General features: G+C 44.7%; 1 protein-coding gene across 3 annotated transcripts in view; it reads right to left on the bottom strand.

The window, feature by feature from the left end:
* LAMA3 (laminin subunit alpha 3) overlaps positions 1-4,752 on the bottom strand; it is a 252,215-nt gene extending 247,463 nt beyond the window's left edge. For all 3 annotated transcript variants that reach the window (XM_081251703.1, XM_081251700.1, XM_081251701.1), the window contains exon 1: positions 4,351-4,752. In XM_081251703.1, coding sequence (XP_081107829.1) covers positions 4,351-4,647 — 297 coding nt within the window. In that variant the 5' untranslated portion in view covers positions 4,648-4,752. The remainder of the gene's footprint in view (positions 1-4,350) is intronic.
* Positions 4,753-19,075: the final 14,323 nt, after the last annotated feature.

The raw sequence follows: 19,075 nt of genomic DNA, 5'->3' as shown, positions 1-19,075 counted from the left end.
ATAGGGCAAATTTAAGTTTTGCTTTGGGGAACTTTCTGGATTCTTTTTCTCCCAAGTATTTTTGACCCACAGTTGGTTAAATCTGTGGATGCGAAACCCAAGGATACTGAGGGCCGACTATAATGTCTTCACACTCCATAGGTAAGTAAACATTTAAAGTTAAAGTGCAAATTGTGACATATTTCGGTTATAATTACTTTTCATCAGAATAGAACTAATTTGCATACTTTTCTTGTCTACTCTTTATATTAACTTCAACTGTACCTTCACTCCGTCATCCTTTCATTCAATATTTTCCAAGCACCTATTCTGTTCCAGGCTTTTGTGCTCAGCACTGGAGAGATAGCCGTGAACCAGACAGATAGGATCCCTGAATCACAGAGCTCTCAAACACCAAAAACTTAATGTCTGAGCAGTAGCAAGTATATAAAATCTTATTTAATGAATCTTAAGTCCAGAGAAGCCACAGCAAACATTTTTCGCCCAACAAACAAAATGCAGACTTTTTAAATGCTCTGCCTGTTGACACACGCTACCGTTCAAGCATCAGCATTTGTTATTATAGAATCAGGACCATAAACCCTGGGTTTTTTCCTAAGATGTGACTTTTATCCATTTTTTTACATTTTTTGCATCCTTTTGGCCTGAAATTCTAAACTCTGGCTGGCTCCCAAAGATCTATTTTTAGAAAGTTCAAAGAAGTAGAACTTTTTTTGTTAACTCTTCTCCATTCCCCATCTTGAGCTGTACATGAGCAGATTCAAAATGATTATCACTCAGGTACAGCCACATGATTAATCACAATCTCTCTTCCTTTCCTCCACCCATCTCCCACCACACCCACTTTTCTGAAAGGCAGCTCTGCACCAGCTGCTGCCAGCACTGGGCTAGAACAAGTGTCTAACAGCCCAGCTTCTGGAATTTGCCTTCTCCTTCTTGTCTCCAACTTGCTTCTCTCCTCATTACACGAGAACCTCTCATATCAACAATCAGTGCACCTGCTCAGGCCCTCAACTGTGAAAGCAGAAAGCACTTTTGTTCACCCCGTTTTTAGAGAAAGAATAAGGCAAAACACCAGATAGCATCCTTTTCCTGCAGGCTACACCTTGGCCTAGAAATGCAGTCTGTTGAGTGAGCCCAGAAAGGCACTTCCTACTCTATCTAGGCCTGTGGACCCAGGTTTAAGCACCTATTCTGGAAACTCAATCAGAACAGGAAACGTGACTTTTCTGGACTTCCCAAAACAGTAGTGCCAACTTATGACACTTAATAAAAATTCCAGCTGAGGGGAATGAGAGTTGGGCCAATTCTAGACAAACCTGGGGAGAAGAGACAGCTGAAAATTTCCTCGATAACTTCCTTCTCCTTACATTTACCCTCACCACAATTAGAACAATTCTCTCCAAAGTTGGGTGTGCCAGGCAATCTAGTGGGGTGCAAGAAGGGAATATTAAAACTGTTTATTTTGGGCTTCCCTGGTGGCGCAGTGGTTGAGAGTCCGCCTGCCAAGGCAGGGGACACGGGTTCGTGCCCCAGTCCGGGAAGATCCCACATGCCATGGAGCGGCTGGGCCCGTGAGCCATGGCCGCTGAGCCTGCGCGTCCGGAGCCTGTGCTCCGCAATGGGAGAGGCCACAACAGTGAGAGGCCCGCGTACCACAAAAACAAACAAACAAACAAACAAAAAACTGTTTATTTTACTTAAAGTGAAGAAATTCAATTTTTCTAATATTTAATATACAGATTGCCTAAAGGCCTTCATCCAGTCCACAAGTTAGCAGGTCACAAGAGTCCTGAGTGTCTGTTCAAGGGAAGAGGAGAGATTTCACCAGGCTATCATCTGATCAGGACACACGAAGCGTATGTGCACCTGGCAAAGTGGACATGTGGATCCTATTCTCCTAAGTAACAGAAGAGTAAAAACCTTGTACTGAAATGAGGAGTGATTATGAAATACTTTTGACTACGCAGGCTCACTGGTTTTCTCATGGAAAAGTACTTAAAAGACCCCTTAAATTTAAAGATGAGTTATACATTTTTTTTCACAAAAATTCCAAATTGGCTGACTTTTGCTGGGATGACAAGTGACTGCCAGTAATATACTACCTGATAGATATTTACAAAATAATAGAAGTACTTTGTTCCATCAAAGAAAAGGTGTTGTTTTAAAAGTGTGTGAAAAAGTAAATACTGTTCTAAAGAAATGCATACTTTGGAAAGAGCATTTCGTAAAACAGATGTTTGGAAATGTGTCATCTTTTGTTGCTGAAAAGATGGAACTGTGTTACTCTAAAAGTTCCTATATTTGCACATTTTAAAAACACGGAAACAGAATTTTGTAACTTTTTTCCAAATGAAGAGTGAACTTCGAATCTATTGTTTATAGCATTAAAATACAACACTTTCCTATCAGGAATACTGAATTCCACTTGAAAAATGAACATATACTGGCCAAGTTTCTACTTAAAAAAAACTTTTAGAATAATTGGAGGATGGAGCAGAAGTATGAGTCCCACAATTTAGGAAACTCTCACAGGGTCCCACTCCTAGAAAGGCCCCTCACTTAGTTTAATGCTCTGCTATCCCCACATCTTGAAATTCATAATTTTTGAACAAGCAGCTCCATTTCATTTTGCAATAGACTGTAAATTATGCAGCTGGTTCTGGAACTCAGGAGTCAATGCAGTTCTTTCATTTGAATTTACATATTTTTGAGGTGTTTTTTCAGTGATGACAACTACTAAATTCCAGTATTAATGTAAAACTAACTATGAATGGCTATATGTGCTAAACTACACTTGTCAAAAATAATTATATATATGATTAACACTTGAATATTTGTTTATAACGTTACACAAAGTCACAAAACATTTAGAGAAAGCAAAATTATTTGGGGCTTTTTTTGTTTTTTAAGGGAGATTGCAATTTTTAATTTATTTATTTATTTATTTATGGCTGTGTTGGGTCTTCGTTTCTGTGCGAGGGCCTTCTCTAGTTGTGGCAAGCGGGGGCCACTCTTCATCGCGGTGCGTGGGCCTCTCACTATCGCGGCCTCTCTTGTTGTGGAGCACAGGCTCCAGACGCGCAGGCTCAGTAATTGTGAGCCACAGGCCCAGTTGCTCCGCGGCATGTGGGATCTTCCCAGACCAGGGCTTGAACCCATGTCCCCTGCATTGGCAGGCAGATTCTCAACCACTGCGCCACCAGGGAAGCCCTATTTGGGGCTCTTAATAAAGAAAAAAGCATTTTCATCATTATTATTTTTATTTCTATTTTTGTATATTTTATAGTACACACAAATTAATAAAATCATACATGCACGTAATTTATAAATAAATTAGCATCTATCGCATAAGAATATACTGCATGTTCAACAACCTGTCATTTATGGGAGCGCTTAGTCAAAAGACCTTCTAAAAGACTGACCTAGACTCGGAATGATAATCTTTCGCTTTTGGAGCCCAAACTCCAAAATTACTCCCTCTTCTGGCAACAATTTCCTCAGCAATACTTCCCGGGAGAGGGAGGGAGGCAACGACGTCTTAGTGTAAAGAGGATTTGGAGCCAGGACTGGGTTCAAATCCAGATGTCCTCCATGATGACGTAGGCACATTTCTTAACCTGGTCACCTGATCCAGTGCCCAGCGCTGTTGTGAGGCTCGTGTGTAAGGACCTGGCATATTTCCAGATGCTGATGAAGCACCAGCGACACTAGCATTTACACAGGTGTTCGCAGGAGTCCGATGGACTCTGAGCACCATGTCTCTGTCCACTCGCGCCTAATGGCTCTGGATGGTGGCACTTCAGGCTGTGGGGTGAGGTGCGTTTTTCTGGTGAGATGGGAGTAGTACTACTGATACAATCTAAAAGTTCTCTCTTTAAATACACCACGGAATCTAACTGCTACCAGCTTCTCTGCATAAGGCCGGGGAGATGAAGGGCCTCGAAGGAGGGGCGCCGGTGAAGCCCAGGGGGGCTCAAGCCCTGGCCAGGCGCTACCTGGGTGACGGAGGCAGGACAGGACCACAGTTCAATACATCCCGAAAGCGCAGCTTCGGACACTTCCTCCTGGGCAAGCCCAAACTTAACCTCAGCCTGCATTCACCTCGGGATGGGCAAAGAATACCCATCCCGGCCCCGAGCGGCGCATCGGCGGAGGCGGTGCTCCCCAGTACCACTCCCGGGGGGGACCGCGCCCACCTCCCGGGGTCGCCGACCCGCGCAGGGGTTGGGGGAGCCCTTCCTGGTCGCCTCGGGTCCCGAGAGTGCGGGGAAAAGGCCCGACCCCTTCGCCCAGGGTGGCTGGCCCGCGCGGGGAGGGAGCCCGCCCGGGAGGGACCTGGGACCTTACCTGGATGGTATGGCCGCTGCTCTGGACGGTGGGCCCCCCCACCAACTTGCAGTAGAGCTCGGGCCGGGGCCGCGTGCTGCCGGGCTCCTGCTCCCCGCAGGTGGCGGTGGCCCAAATCCTCGCCGCCTCGGCCAGGTTGAAGTAGGGCGGATGCAGGCTGAGCCGCGCCGGGGCCGCGGGGTCCCGAGCGGTCGCGCACCCGGCGGGGGGCGGCGGCAGCAGCAGCAGCAGCAGCAGCGGCAGCAGTGGCAGCACTGACCGCGGTGCCCAGCCCCGAGCCCGCCCGGCTGCCGCCATCTCGCCGCGCGCGGTCCTCCTGCCTCGGCGGCCTGCGAAGGGGCTAGGGGACACCGCGTTCCCGGCGGACGATCCTCGAGCGCGGCCCGAGTGTGGGCGGTGTCGGCGGAGGCGCGCCCGCGCCCCACGCGCCGGGAGCCCGCGGCGAGGGGGCGGCTCCTCCGGTTTGGAACGTGCTGCGGCCGCAGCGGGCACCCGCCGGATGAGGAACTGACAGCGCCCGGCCTCGGCCCGCAGACGTTGTCTCCGCCAGCGCGCTGCGCGCTGCCAGCTTTGCGGGCTGGGAAGGCGAAAGGAGTGTCCCCGGCTCCCACCCCCGCGGCTGAAGCGGGGACCTGGACCGCCCCACCTCCCCACGGCCGGGGCAGAGATCCGAGAGTCCTCTTCTCCGGAGCCTCACGCTGGATCTCGGACTAGCGGGAAGGAGGCTCGCGGCGAATGGGGTGAGACAGCAGAGGCAACTGCCACTGCCTGCAGGACCTACACCAAAGACACTGTGGTTTCCCAGATGAGTTTCAGTTGTCAAAGGACAAGTCCCGTCAATCCTCAGACCCTGGGCGCCAACGATACCTATGGCACGGCACACGCGTACTGAGTGTGGGATCAAAGGAGCTCTGGGGAACTGGGAGTGGCAGAACGTACACAATTTAAGGACAGCCACTAGTGCAAGTTGTAGTGTGCCCAGAGGTAAAGGTACTTGGAGGAAACTCTTCAGATGCCCCATCTGCTATATTTTACAGGTGAACAGAGACGTCGAGTGTATTACTCGAGCTGTCACGTTGGCCTCTGGGGAGAAGGATGCGAACCCCCCACCTCCCAGGGCTGAGGCTTGGTCTTGCATGCAGGACACCTCACCAAAACGGAGCCCTCAGAGGCCTCTAACAATTAGACGGAGGTGTCATCGCTGCAGGCCAGGACGGACGCAAGTGCCCCAGAGGAAGAAGGACGAGAGCTTCGAAAGATGGAGAAGGAAAAACGAGGGAGTGTGTGAGAGCACTGCTCGGACAAAGACTGAGATGGGGATTGAGCGGGAACAGTTGAAAGAAGAGAGAACTAACCAGTCACGAACCTACACTGCTTTGCCCTAATAAGAACATTCATATTTTAATAAAGCAGAGGTGGTATGGTCCTATCTAAACTGATGAAGGAAGATGGCAGAAAAGTGAGAAAGCTTTTACATTCTTTTTATAAAGTCCTTCCCGACAAGATCATTTGCAGGAAAACGTTCAACAAACAGCTAAGATTCCAAAATTACTTTATCAACAGGCAAATAAGAAGGCAAAATCTACATTGAAGTAACTGTTCTCGACCCAGCCAGTAACTCCCCACGCTGCCAGGCCTGTTCACTGAGAGGTTCTGATGTCAGAATCCTCAGAAGCAGAACTGACCATCTGTGGATTCACAACAACGCTTCTTCCTCATAGAACTTCACATTTTGCTCCAAAAGGCAAAAATTACGAGCATGACATACAAATTGCTGTATTGTACCTGACAACATTTCTCTTTGGTATGTTTTATTACACTCCCTAGTCAGAAGGTATATAATATCATTGCAATTGAAAAATAACTTTGTGAAGTCAGGGCACAAAAGGTGTTTTTGCCCACTGAGAATAGCTTTAAAGATGAGCAAATAAAAGGTACATGTCTAAAGTTCATATTTGTTAGTAAAGTTCTCTCTGTAAAGGCTATGTATCAAGAACAAACATCCCGGGAGCACCGACCCTCCGTGGTTCTAGATATGGGAAATATGATGGGAATAATGATACTTTGGTTGGGAGAGGGGAGAAAGGCTGCTCTGAAGTTTAAATGAAGAAATGTATGAGCAAGTGCTTTTAAACACTAAGGCAGCAAACAGAAGGGACACTTGTGTTTTTAAGGCAAAATGGGGCTCTTATGTTTTCATGGGGAAAGATGATGCTTGAAGAAATTAAATGACTTGCCCATGTTTAAAGAAAAATAGGAATAATAAGCAGGACCCATAGCTTCTGATTCTTAGTTCATGCTCCTAGGAGGACTCCGGGCGGGGTGGGGTGGGGGAAGCCACCTGGGTGAGGCCCATGTGAGGTGTGAAGGCTTCAGAAGTGTCCCAAGCACAAGAGGAGCTATTGGTTTACTTAGCTCTAGAGGGGTGGGTGCGAAAGACATGCATAGTTGGGTGTAAACAAACCCAAACTAACACAGTGAATTTGGGGTTTGGCTGACCTCTCAATACTTCAGTAGTGATTCATGCATAGCTGTGTCCTTCAGATCTTAAGATAGAAATGCAACTTGCCATGCCATTGTCACAAAGAATTTCCCTAGAATCAAGAATGTAGACACGCAAGGGTGGTAAACTCACTGTCTTGCAAGGGCATAGTCAGACTCGATCATGTGCCATTAATACAGTGATGGGCCTAACATTATCCTCATGACTGATGTTTCTTTAGGTGAAAGCATAGATTTTCTCCTTCTCCTTCTTTTCTACCCCCTCCCCAATATGGCAGCTCTTCCTTCTGCCCTCCCAAGTCGTCCTAGGAATATGAACTGGGATTATATAAATCCTGGGTCCTGCTTATTATTACTGTTCTTCTTAAAATTGTATTGTTAAACTACACCTTACCATTGGTTGGTCTCACTTTAAAAACAAGTTGCACTTTTCCTCTTGTATCATCACTTCACAGAGAAAACAATGACATTGTTCTAAACCAACAGCAGTATGTGGGTCACCAACAGCAGTGAAAAGAATACAAACAAAACAGAAAAACAGAAGGTGTTACTGCTTCTTGTAATACCACACAAGAGCCCGGCGAGAGCTCCCCCTGAAAACCAGGGGTAACTAAACGATGAGGGAAGTTCTGCTGTCCAACTGGCCAGCTTCACTGCAAACCCAAAGATCAACAGCATCTTTTGGAACCCAACCATTCTATCATAAAATATAGGAATATTAGGAGATATATTAATATCCTTTTATTACTCTTCTCCCATGACCTCCTGCTTGGAAAGAATTTCACAAACTGTATTTCTTAAATATTTTCCATGTTATCAAAGATCTATATAACTGTCAATATAGGCTTTGGCCTATCATGAAGTAATTAGCATGACCACCCTGAGCTTTAATCATTCCAGCTCAAAGTGGAGAAAGTGAGCTTCCATCTGCCTATGTGGCTAAATAAAGGCAGGGTTTCTACTGGTCATTTTGAAAACTGAGAATTGCCCCTAGACCCTTGGGCTTTGGAAAACATGAATCTAACACCACCCACTTTTATTTATAGATCAGAAGTCAAGGTTAAGGGACTTGACCTAGTCCTCATTACCACAAAATGGTGTCCAGAGCCCAGCCTGTGCCTGCCTGGGATTACAGCACCCCCACTGCCTTTTGTGGTGGGCCCCCTGCTCCAGACCCCTAATCTAATGGCTCCTTGTAAAGTAGTGGTGCTCCCTTGGCACATGGCCTGTGTCTGATTCATCGTCTCAGCTCAGAAACCCCAGTGTTAACCGAAGTGGAGCGGAAGTCTCAGTATCCAATGTTTCTGCTCACTACAGGCAGATCCCAGCTTCGGTTGGAACCTTGACACTGGTACGTTGCATCAGGGCACTCTCTGGTAGTTAGCTCCACCGAAGGCCCTATGAAGCATTCACATTCCAATTACATGAATTTCCTCTCCAGCTCTTGCTGCACACACTCCAGTTTGGCCTTTATGTGAAATATGCAGTTGGGCAGAGAAGGTAATTTTATACATTTGTTATTAAGGAGGATTCCTTTTTCCACCCCAAGTGTGTGCTACTACAAGCAGTAGTGCTAGGATAAAAGAAAGGCTAAACCTAGGTAACAGTACCTTTTCTTTACAATGAAATTTTTTCCTATCAGCCCAGAGCTAACCCTGAAAGGTAAGTGGACCATTATTCTCATTATTATTATTCTCATTCTGTGGATGAGTGAAAATAAGGTAGTGAGTAATTAAATCATCTGGCTCAGGCTAAGTGGAGATTTAAGAAACAGAGCCTTGGGCTTCTCTGGTGGTGCAGTGGTTGAGAGTCTGCCTGCTGATGCAGGGGACACGGGTTCACGCCCTGGTCTGGGAAGATCCCACATGCCGCAGAGCGGCTGGGCCCGTGAGCCATGGCCACTGAGCCTGCACGTCCGGAGCCTGTGCTCCACAACGGGAGAGGCCACAACAGTGAGAGGCCCACGTACCGCAAAAAAAAAAAAAAGAAAGAAAAGAAATGGAGCCTTCATTCTCTTGACATGAAGGTTAAGTAACTTATCTGGCAGAGATTTTGAGTGAAAATTAGAAAGCAGCCTCTAAATTATCTTCTTGAGTCATTTTCACATTTTCTCCTTTTGGGCCACCCTAAGTTTAAGGATTTGAACCCAGTTGAATTATCTCTGTGACCACAGGAGGCAACACTACTGGCAATGTTTAGCCATACTGCACTTTGTTTCCATGTCCAAAATACCTCACTTCGACAAGGATTAAATAAAAAAATGATTGGAGCTATCTCAGCCCAATGATGGTACCCAGAGAAGACCAGCAAGAGTTTTTGCCATGTAGAAAGAATCTCAGAATATTGGGTAGAGTTCCCTGTGTTATACAGTAGGTCCTTGTTGATTATAACCTAAATGGGAAAAGAATCTGAAAAAGAATGGATATATGTATAACTGAATCACTTTGCTGTACACCTGAAACTAACACAACATTGTAAATCAACTATAATCCAATATAAAATAAAAATTAAATTAAGAAAAAAAAATACATAACTTCAGAGACATGTATTTTGGTAAGGATTTGCCCAAAAGATCCAATAAAAGGTTATTTCACAATAAAAGATGAAAACTCTTGTGGTCAGAGGCTGGCCCAAAGATTTTTTTCTTGGTATCCTTTGAGATCTCTATAGGAGTACCTTATATAGAGCAACAGGTTGGTAAATACCTGTCACAATTTACCAAGATGGAATTAATTTCACTTGAGCCCTAGAACACAGTGTTAATAGGTAATTTTGTAACCATATAATCAATGAAATCTCTCATCTCTTTAATAACCCTCTTAATGCTGAACAGTTCACAGAACAAATGGGGGTGCTAACTTCAATACTTTTTTTAATTGAAGTATAGTTAATTTACAATGTTTTGTTAGTTGCAAGTGTACAGCAGTGTGATTCAGTTATACATATATATTCTTTTACAGATTCTTTTCCATTATAAGTTATTACAAGACACTGAGTATAATTCCCTGTGTTATACAGTAGGTCCTTGTTGTTAACCTATTTTATATATAATAGTGTATATATGTTATTCCCAAACTCCTTATTTATCTCTCCCCCACTACCCGCTATCCCCTTTGGTAATCATAAGTTTGTTTTCTATGTCTGTGAGTCTATTTGTTTCATAAATAAGTTCATTTGTATCATTTTTTTAGATTCCACATATAGGTGATATCATATGATACAATACTTACTTGTTAAGAAGTCAATGTAGATTCAACTTGCTCATTTCTCTACTTTTTTACTCTAGATTTATAGTAGAGTACTGAGTGATGTTTATGGGACTCACAAGCTATTTCCTTATCTCAGACACTGCATTCTTCATGGATGATTCTGAGAGTGGCTGGTTAGACAACCAGGCCTATAAATCAACTGGAAAATATGAGTGAACTTCATGCGTGGCTCTGAGGAGGTGGGAGGAGATGAGGGAGGGACAGAGTCAATGGTACGTAAATAATACGAAGAGGTGAGGAAAAGAGACACCAAAGAGTCATGGGGACTCGCAACATAATCTAGTCTGGTGGGATAAAATGACTATCTGCCCACCAAGGAGTGGTTCTCCCTTTCCATAGCGTAGAGTTGTTCTGAGAAGTGGCTGGTGGCTCCAGGGATACATTTCCCACCCGACTTGCATCTAGGTGTGGTCCTTGACTGATTCTGAACCAATGAAAAAGTGAGAAGTGGTCCATAAAAACCTCTTGCATGATCCTTCATGTTTTACCTCTTTTCCTGCCTGGAAGCCCAGGGCTCCAAAGCCCTAGAAGGTGGAGGACCACAGGATGGAAGGAGCCTGGGTCCCATGTGGGAGTCTGCTTCCTACATACCCGCACTGCACTCTTATAAATGAGAAACAGACTTTCATTAAATTAAGCCACCAAGATTTGGGGGGTTTTCTGAAGTTAAAGTAGTGTTACCTTAACTAATACATCTGAATTATTATTGTTGTAATATTTTTACATATACGGGAGCAGAAACAAGACCCTCCTAATGAAACGTTCAATGGTAAATAAGAAGCTAACCAAGGCCTTACAACTAAGTTATCACATGGGTCATGACTCCATTTTTCTCATCTCACAAACTAAGTAGGTTTATTGTTTTATTTTAAATTTATGTTGGGGCTTCCCTGGTGGCGCAGTGGTTGAGAGTCCACCTGCCAATGCAGGGGACACGGGTTCATGCCACAGTCCAGGAAGATCCCACATGCCGCAGAGCGGCTGGGCCCGTGAGCCATGGCCGCTGAGCCTGCGCGTCCAGAGCCTGTGCTCCACAACAGGAGAGGCCACAACAGTGAGAGGCCCACGTACTGCAAAAAAAAAAAAAAAAAAAAAAAAAATTATGTTGGAATATTGAACTGGGTTCACTTGGGTTTAGCTGGACCAATAACATTAAACACCTGTTTGGTTTAGTTGTTGCCTGTTTCTTGCACTCTATTATGCTTAGCATTCTTTATTTTCCTATTAACTCTGAAGGCCAAAGTACTTTTCGCTATTTCCATTTATGTGGGCCAGCAAATAAAATAATATGAGATCTGTTACCTTGAAACTACCCACTATCAAAGAAATCTCTTAAAACTGTTCATAATTTTTTTAATCCTACGGTTTAGACATCCTTAATTGTCTTTTCTCACCTCCTCAACAAACATACACAGAAAAAGATCTTCCACTTAGGATATACCTCATTTTCAAAATATATGCAGTGGGACCTACCAACATGCCCCCTTCTTAACTGATCCATTTCCATCAGTGACAACACCAATTTGTCTAGTATCCCAGAGAAAAATTTTTGTGAACATATATACCATAGCGCTAATTAACAGATGCTTAACAATCATTAATTCACTTGTCCCTTTTCTTTCCTCTATCAGACTGGAAAACATGGCCTTCTCATTGATTATTCTTTTTCCGTGATCCCTTATGTTTAAATGACATCGGTTGCCATTCACCTGAATTCACTTACTTATCTTCCCTCCTGCTATCTCTACCTTCATCCAGACCACCCTCAACAACGCCAAGAGCAGCTACCCTGCTGCTCTCGCTGCCTCCAGTCTCTCTCTCTTACAATCTATTTTGCGTAACAGTGGAAGACCAGGATTATGTGCCAGATCAAGGTGTTGCCCAACTTCCTACTGCTCCACAGACTCTGGATTTGGCCTCATCCTCCTAAGTGTACTTATTTGTCCCTACTCTTGAGTACCCATCTTCTTCTCATGATCAGGGCTGCTCCCTCCTGTCAAATAAGATACCAAATTCTGTCCATTTCATTTCCTAAATAGTTCTCAGTTTGGTTGCCTCAACTGCATTTCCATGGCCCCAGCCTTAATTCAAGACCTCATTTTTCCCACCTGAGTTGTTAGTCTTCCAACTCCCTCCAGTCTTGTCCACATCCAATCCATCCTCCACACTGCTGCCAGAGGGATTTTTCTGAAGCTGACATGTCCAATATGGTAGCCAAGGGCTACATGTGGCTATCTAAATTTAAGTTTAAAAATTAAAAATTCAGGGCTTCCCTGGTGGCGCAGTGGTTGGGAGTCCGCCTGCCGATGCAGGGGACACGGGTTCATGCCCTGGTCCGGGAAGATTCCACATGCCGCCGAGCGGCTGGGCCCGTGAGCCATGGCCACTGAGCCTGCATGTCCAGAGGCTGTGCTCTGCAACGGGAGAGGCCACAACAGTGAGAGGCCCGCATACCACAAAAAAAAAAAAAAAAAAATTTAGTTCCTCGGTACACTGGCTGCATTTCAAGTGTTCAATAACCGCATGTGGTTAGTGGTTACCATATTAAACAGAGAAGATTATAGAACATTTTCATCACTGCAGAAATTTCCTTTGGGCAGTGCTGTTGCTAGAATGTAAATTTGATCATCTCTCTACCCTGCTTAACACATTTAATGTTTCTCATTGCTTAGGATAAAGTCTAAACTCCTTAGTAGGTTGGTTTGTAAGTTGGTCCATAAGCTGGTCCTAGGCTTCCATTCTGCCCTATCTCCTTATTACTTGCCTGCATTGGACCATAGTCTTCAGACTTACTGAACGATTTCCTGTTCCTCAGCGAGTCTCCATGACTTTGCACACGGCTATATCTTATGTCAGGAATGTCCTTCTCCACCTAGGTGACAAGTATACTCCAATTTGCTCTTGAAACTTCACTTCAAGCATCACCTTACTCAGCAGACTTTCCATAGTCTTACCCAGGACTCTCCCTTTACTCTCAGAGTTGGCCGCTCCTGTCACTGTGCCCACACAGCATACTATCCACACCTCTATGGAGCATTTAGACCTGCCTACTTATGAGACAGGGAGCTCTTTGGGGACAGGCACCAGGTTTAATTCACTTTGTATCCCCAGGGTCTAGCAGAGTGTCTGGAACAGAAGCAGGTGCCTAGAGGAGAATCAGTGTTCTTTCTTCCCTGCTCTTCAGCTGCTCCAAATGCCGTCACGTTCTCCACAATTCAGTGTAGCTATCCAGCTGTTATCCCCTCCCAGTGCACTTGAACGTAGCCCTGTGGCCAGACTGTAGGTTACTAACAAAAAGGAGAACCAGGAAGATGCTTACAAATTGACTTGCAAGGCACCTGCCTTCTGAAAGAACAAGGACTCAGCCTTGAGAATGTATAACCACCTTTCTTTAAGTGTCTGAGTGCCCTTGTTCTCTGCATTCATAAAACCAGTGTCCTCCACCCCGGAGAGGAGTACTAGTAGAGCCAAACAGGTATTGTAGTCAAGTCTGCATGCACAGACTTGGATTAGTAATGGATTGTTCCAATTCTGAGGCCATATCTCCTATATTGAAAGGAGATGACTAAAAGTCTGAAATTCTTTACTGCTTTGTAGTCTATATTGCACAATTTAACACATGGTTATATTGTCTTACACTGTTTCCAACATTAAATATTATTTGTATTCAACTCCATCATAGGTATCCTGAATGCAAGAAAAATGTGTCTTCCATACCACCTTGCATAGTGATAATAACTTAATAGGTGCTCAGTAAATATTTACTATTGATCGGTTGGCTTGGTTGGTGTAATCTGGTGAGTTTTTATAGTCCTTCATGCCATTGAGAGTGTTTCCAAATACTGATGCCACTTTACAATCTCTAGAACATCAGCTGGATTTTCCAAGTAATGTAATTCTGCCTTATTCAGAAAAACAGAATTTGTATTTATATAACTTTTAAACATAATTTAGTTAAAAAAATTTTTATTTTATAATTAACTGTTACATCAGTGGCCCCCAATGAACCACGCCTCTCAGAACTCCTGCCCTTGTGTTGTTCCTTCCCACCTTGAGTCTGAGTTTGGTCCAGTGACTTGCTTTAGCAAATGAGATATTAGCAAGTTTGATGCAAGAAGAGATTTGGCAAGTGCTTGTCATCTTAGAATTCTCCCTCTTGGAACATAGACTGCATACTGTAAGGAAGTCCAACCATACCGCTGGAGAAAGAAGGTATGTAGAGAGAGATTCTGGAATATGTGAGACCATGCAAAGCATGTGAGCAAAGCCAGCTTGGTCTTAAAAGACCTATTCAAGCCATCAGATCAACCTGCATGAGAGATCCTAGGTGAGACCAGCAGAACTGTCTAGCTGATTCCAGCCCAGGTTGCTGAATCATGAACAAATGAAGAGTTGTTGCTTTAAGCCACTGGCTTATGGTCTCTTACACAACAGTAGACAACCACAACAGTCAGAAATTTGTCTCTTCTTATTCATCAATATGAGCTGATCAGTATCACCTACTACTTGCAGGTTCTATTTTTAAGTGCCTTGAGTTAGCATTAAAAGTGAAATATGAATACTCTTTCCAATTAGAGTGAGAAAGTTTTTATTTCTAGACACTTCTGGGAAACTGAAATTTTAGAATTTGACTTTTGCATTTAGAATTTTTTCTATGTAGTTGATGTCTTTAAGACAAATTAAGTTTAAGTTTATCTCTTCTAATTTTTTTTCCTGGCTTTTGCCCCTGGGTAAGCATCTAGGGAAAAGAAAAATTTGACCTCATGAATTTTAGGCCCTGTTTTTTGCTCTTGCCAAAATGCTCTGTTAACTTCATTCCAAGTAAAAGAAAAAAAGTTCTTGTGAATATGATTTCTGCCACGGCATCAAGAACTGTGCCAGAAAGGACAATTCTATAAAAATAGGTTTCTTCATTCTGTATCTATGTGAATTCCACGCAGTCAGATACTCCTTTAGCAGCTATCTTGTAAATCATAGTTTTTCTGTGAAAGCAGGATTTTTACCATTTGTGAGACCTCGGCCTCCCTTTTTCCCCTCAGCTTGGGTTTATATTTTATATTTCCTTCTTTCATTCTTTATGTACCTTTCATAGGTTGGTCTCCAAAGGAACTATTTCTCCCTTATCTCTCAGTTGGTAAAAGTGTGGTTTACCTTGAATAATAGTGCCTTTAATAGGTTCATCAAGCATAGGAAGGTCCACTAACATGATAAGCAAAAAGAATTCTAAAACTGGAAGAAAAAGCAAAAGCTCGTTTTTCAGTTGTTGGATGGTTTCAGAATGGTCATGCCTTGTTTAAATCATTACTGATCAAAGCGTGGTCTGTGGACCACTTCCAGTCCATGAACTGTTATTGCAATGAGAAAAAGAGCAAAAACTAGAGTGTTTATAAACGTTTTTAGCAATTTCATATTGCCATGACATGTGATCGTTTTTCTCATAACCCAGTTTTATTGTGTATTACAAAATATTGGTCAACGATGGATTGGAATTTTTTTTAATGGTCTTTCTTCACAGATGGTTTAAAAAGCACTAGTCTAAATGATCTCTCCAAGTGACCTTCCAGCCTCAGGCCTAGAACACTGTGGGACACAGAGTGGACAGTTAAGAAACATTTGTTGATTGATTGATGGTTACCTGATGGGTAGTTTCTAATCCTATGATGCTCTAATATTGTGTTAAATCTTTACCATTCACTAAACAGTACATACAACAAATGTACTGTTTTAGTCAGAGTTTTACAACCTTTTTTTTTTTTTTTTTTTTTTGCTGTACACGGGCCTCTCACTGTTGTGGCCTCTCCTGTTGCAGAGCACAGACTCCGGACGTGCAGACTCAGCGGCCATGGCTCACGGGCCCAGCCGCTCTGCGGCATGTGGGATCTTCCCGGACCGGGGCACGAACCCGTGTCGCCTGCATCGGCAGGCGGACTCTCAGCCACTGCGCCACCAGGGAAGCCCTACAACCTTTTTTTAAAAGGGCATGATAACCTGACTAATTCTCTTGGCTTGGTATGACTAATTAATGATACCCAAATTTAGAGAACTCAAAAGAAAGGACACATATGCTAAAGTTAAAATTAGCTTTCACTTACTCCATAATAGCACTGACGGATTCAGCTGTCTTTGAGCAGGGAGATGGCGTAAGGTGCTGAGCTCAATGTAAGGACTAAATCCATGACTCATTCCTTATGAAGAATAAATGCATCATTGGGTTATATCAGGTGAAAGCCTCTCCTTACACCTAGTACAGGAAGTCAGACTCCTTGAAGTTGTCTGTCTTTAAAATCACTCCCTATCCTAGGGGATCTTTACTAACTCAGATTCCGGATTAAGAAGGTCTGAATGCACAGCAGGTATTACATTTTGATGTGTAGATCTCTTCCTTCCCCACAGCACATCAGTTTCAGGGCAGCCTTGCTGCTGGTTTTGCTCTGACCTGTGCCCCAGTCCCATTAATTGGGCTATTGCCTCCTTCCTGTGTGATTTTAGGCAAGCCACTTAGTCTCTATGTGCTTCAGATCACTCATTGGAACATTTTTTTTAATGAGGACAAGGGCACTGTAAAGAGTAAATGATATAACGCGTGTGAACGCGTCTGTGGCAGCGCTGGACCGGCCCCAGTTGGAGTTCACTGTCATTCGCCCTTCACCTTGACGCTGCTCCCCAACCGAGCTTTCACCATGCAGTGCAGTGTAGTAGTTAAGCCCACAAACTGCAGAGCTCTAGACTTGGATTTAAGTCCCAGCTCCCCCATCTACTAGCTTCTGTGACCTCATGACTTTGGTCAAGTTCTTTAGGCTCTTTAACTCTCAGTTCCTTCATCTGAAAAATTTTACCCATGGTGAGAGATTTGTGACTATTGAATGAAGTCACCCTTCTCAAGGATCGAAAGTAATGACAGCACATAGCACGCCTCGAATTAAGCCAGCTATTGTTATTTTACGCCCAGTTCCAGAAACAAGTTTTGACCGATTGTGTCTGCATATCTGCCCCAGGGCCTGCCTAGGATCCTGATTTCTCAGAACCTGGAGCTTTCTTTGCTCTTGCCATTAAGCATCAGTCCTTAGCGACCGCATTTCTGCTTCTACCTGCTGACCACCTCTGCTGCTGCCCTTTTTACCTCGCCAGAGCCCCAGCGTCCTAGAGGGCTGTCAGGAGTCCTATGGAAGCTCTCACAGCCTTCGGATCCCCTGGTCAGCTGGTCTGCCTCGCCGACCACCTACGGTCTGCCCCCAGATTCCCTAGGACACGGCACTGGTCCCCAGGCTTCTTCACTTTCTGTTGGGAGCTTCTGGATCCCTGCCCCCTCAGTGAGTCCGACTAGCCCCGGGATTGAGCCAGAGTGGCCTGGCCCTTAGGCCACCTGCTGAGCCCCAGCTCTGACAGGACTTGCTATGCAACAAGTCAAGGCCTTGGTCCCATCCTGGGACTGGTACATCACCTCCGGGTCAGAATGCTGGCACAAGACTGAAGGCAGATATTACAAGACCCGTTTTTTGTTGTTTGTTTTTTTGCGGTACGCGGGCCTCTCGCTGCTGTGGCCTCTCCCGTTGCGGAGCACAGGCTCCGGACGCGCAGGCTCAGCGGCCATGGCTCACGGGCCCAGCCGCTCCGCGGCATGTGGGATCTTCCCAGACCGGGGCACGAACCCGTGTCCCCTGCATCGGCAGGCCGACTCTCAACCACTGCGCCACCAGGGAAGCCCTACAAGGCCCGTTTTGTCTAGAAACCATGTTTCATCGTGGCTCTCCTGGGAACTTCTGCTGACATTTCCCTTTCCAATGAAATCCTTTGGATTTCCCCACACACATCCTGCCACTTTTTGTTTAGGGTTCCTTCTTCAGCCCCATCCCACTTTCTGGGGGAAGTGAGAATCCTACACCTGCATAAAAGGCATTGAAGCCAGCAGTGGCCAGTGAGGGGCTGTGACCTAAGTTTATTTGAGCTGCACCTTGTGGGGAGTGGGGGGGAGGTGATGGGAGTGTCCCGTACCAGCACAACGTCCCTCATTCAACTCAAAATTCCAGAGCACACCCCCACTCACACACACGGAGCACACATACACATACATGGAGTATCAGTTCATTTAAACACACACAGACACACAAAGATAGAGTCACAGCCCCTTAGTGCAAAAATAGGACTTTTTTTTTTTTTTGCCTGCCCAATGGCCTCCCTTACAGGCTAGTAGCTACATGCCTTAGATTCCTGAGTAAGAGAAGAACCTCACAAATACAGACTCCAAATCTCATTAGAGAAAAGAGCATCAGAAGCTTTGATTCCGTATCTGAGAAGCTTGTAGATCCTCAGGTAATCTGAGAGAATTCCTTCAAAAATACTCAGTGAGCACCTACTTTATGCCAGGGCCTGGACTTGGCATTGGAGCTACAAAGAGAATGAGGCAAATATGGTTTCTGATTTAAAGTGGCTCACCGTCTAATTTTCAGTCTCAATGAAGTTCCTGTAACCTTATGCTGCCTTGCAGCGTAACCCTAGACTTACCTCTAAGCTGTGAGAAGCCAACTAAGAAATCTTCACTGAAAGAATGAAGCTCCTGCCACACTCGAAACTTGCACAATTTTAAGACACAGTTTGGTACATTACTATATAATTGCCAAACAAGAGCTCCAAAGTCAGTCTGTTATCTCCACAAACAAAATTAAACTTGAAGTCCACTCTTGCTCCCATGTAAGACTGTGAGAGAATTTCCATAGCAAGGGAGTCTTCTAGTCCATCTTCCCTAAGGATTGAACTCAGCCTTTTTGGCTTCTCTTAAATGGTTTTTGTTCAATTAAAGATTAAGTGAGGGACTTCCCTGGTGGCACAGTGGTTAAGAATCTGCCTGCCAACTCAGGGGACACAGGTTCGAGCCCTGGTCTGGGAAGATCCCACATGCTGCAGAGCAACTAAGCCCGTGCGCCACAACTACTGAGCCTGTGCTCTAGAGCCCAAGA

Source organism: Mesoplodon bidens (assembly GCF_964165515.1).
Source record: "Mesoplodon bidens genome assembly, chromosome: 13".
Lineage (NCBI taxonomy): Eukaryota > Metazoa > Chordata > Mammalia > Artiodactyla > Ziphiidae > Mesoplodon > Mesoplodon bidens.
This window is presented reverse-complemented; position numbering and strand designations above follow the sequence as displayed.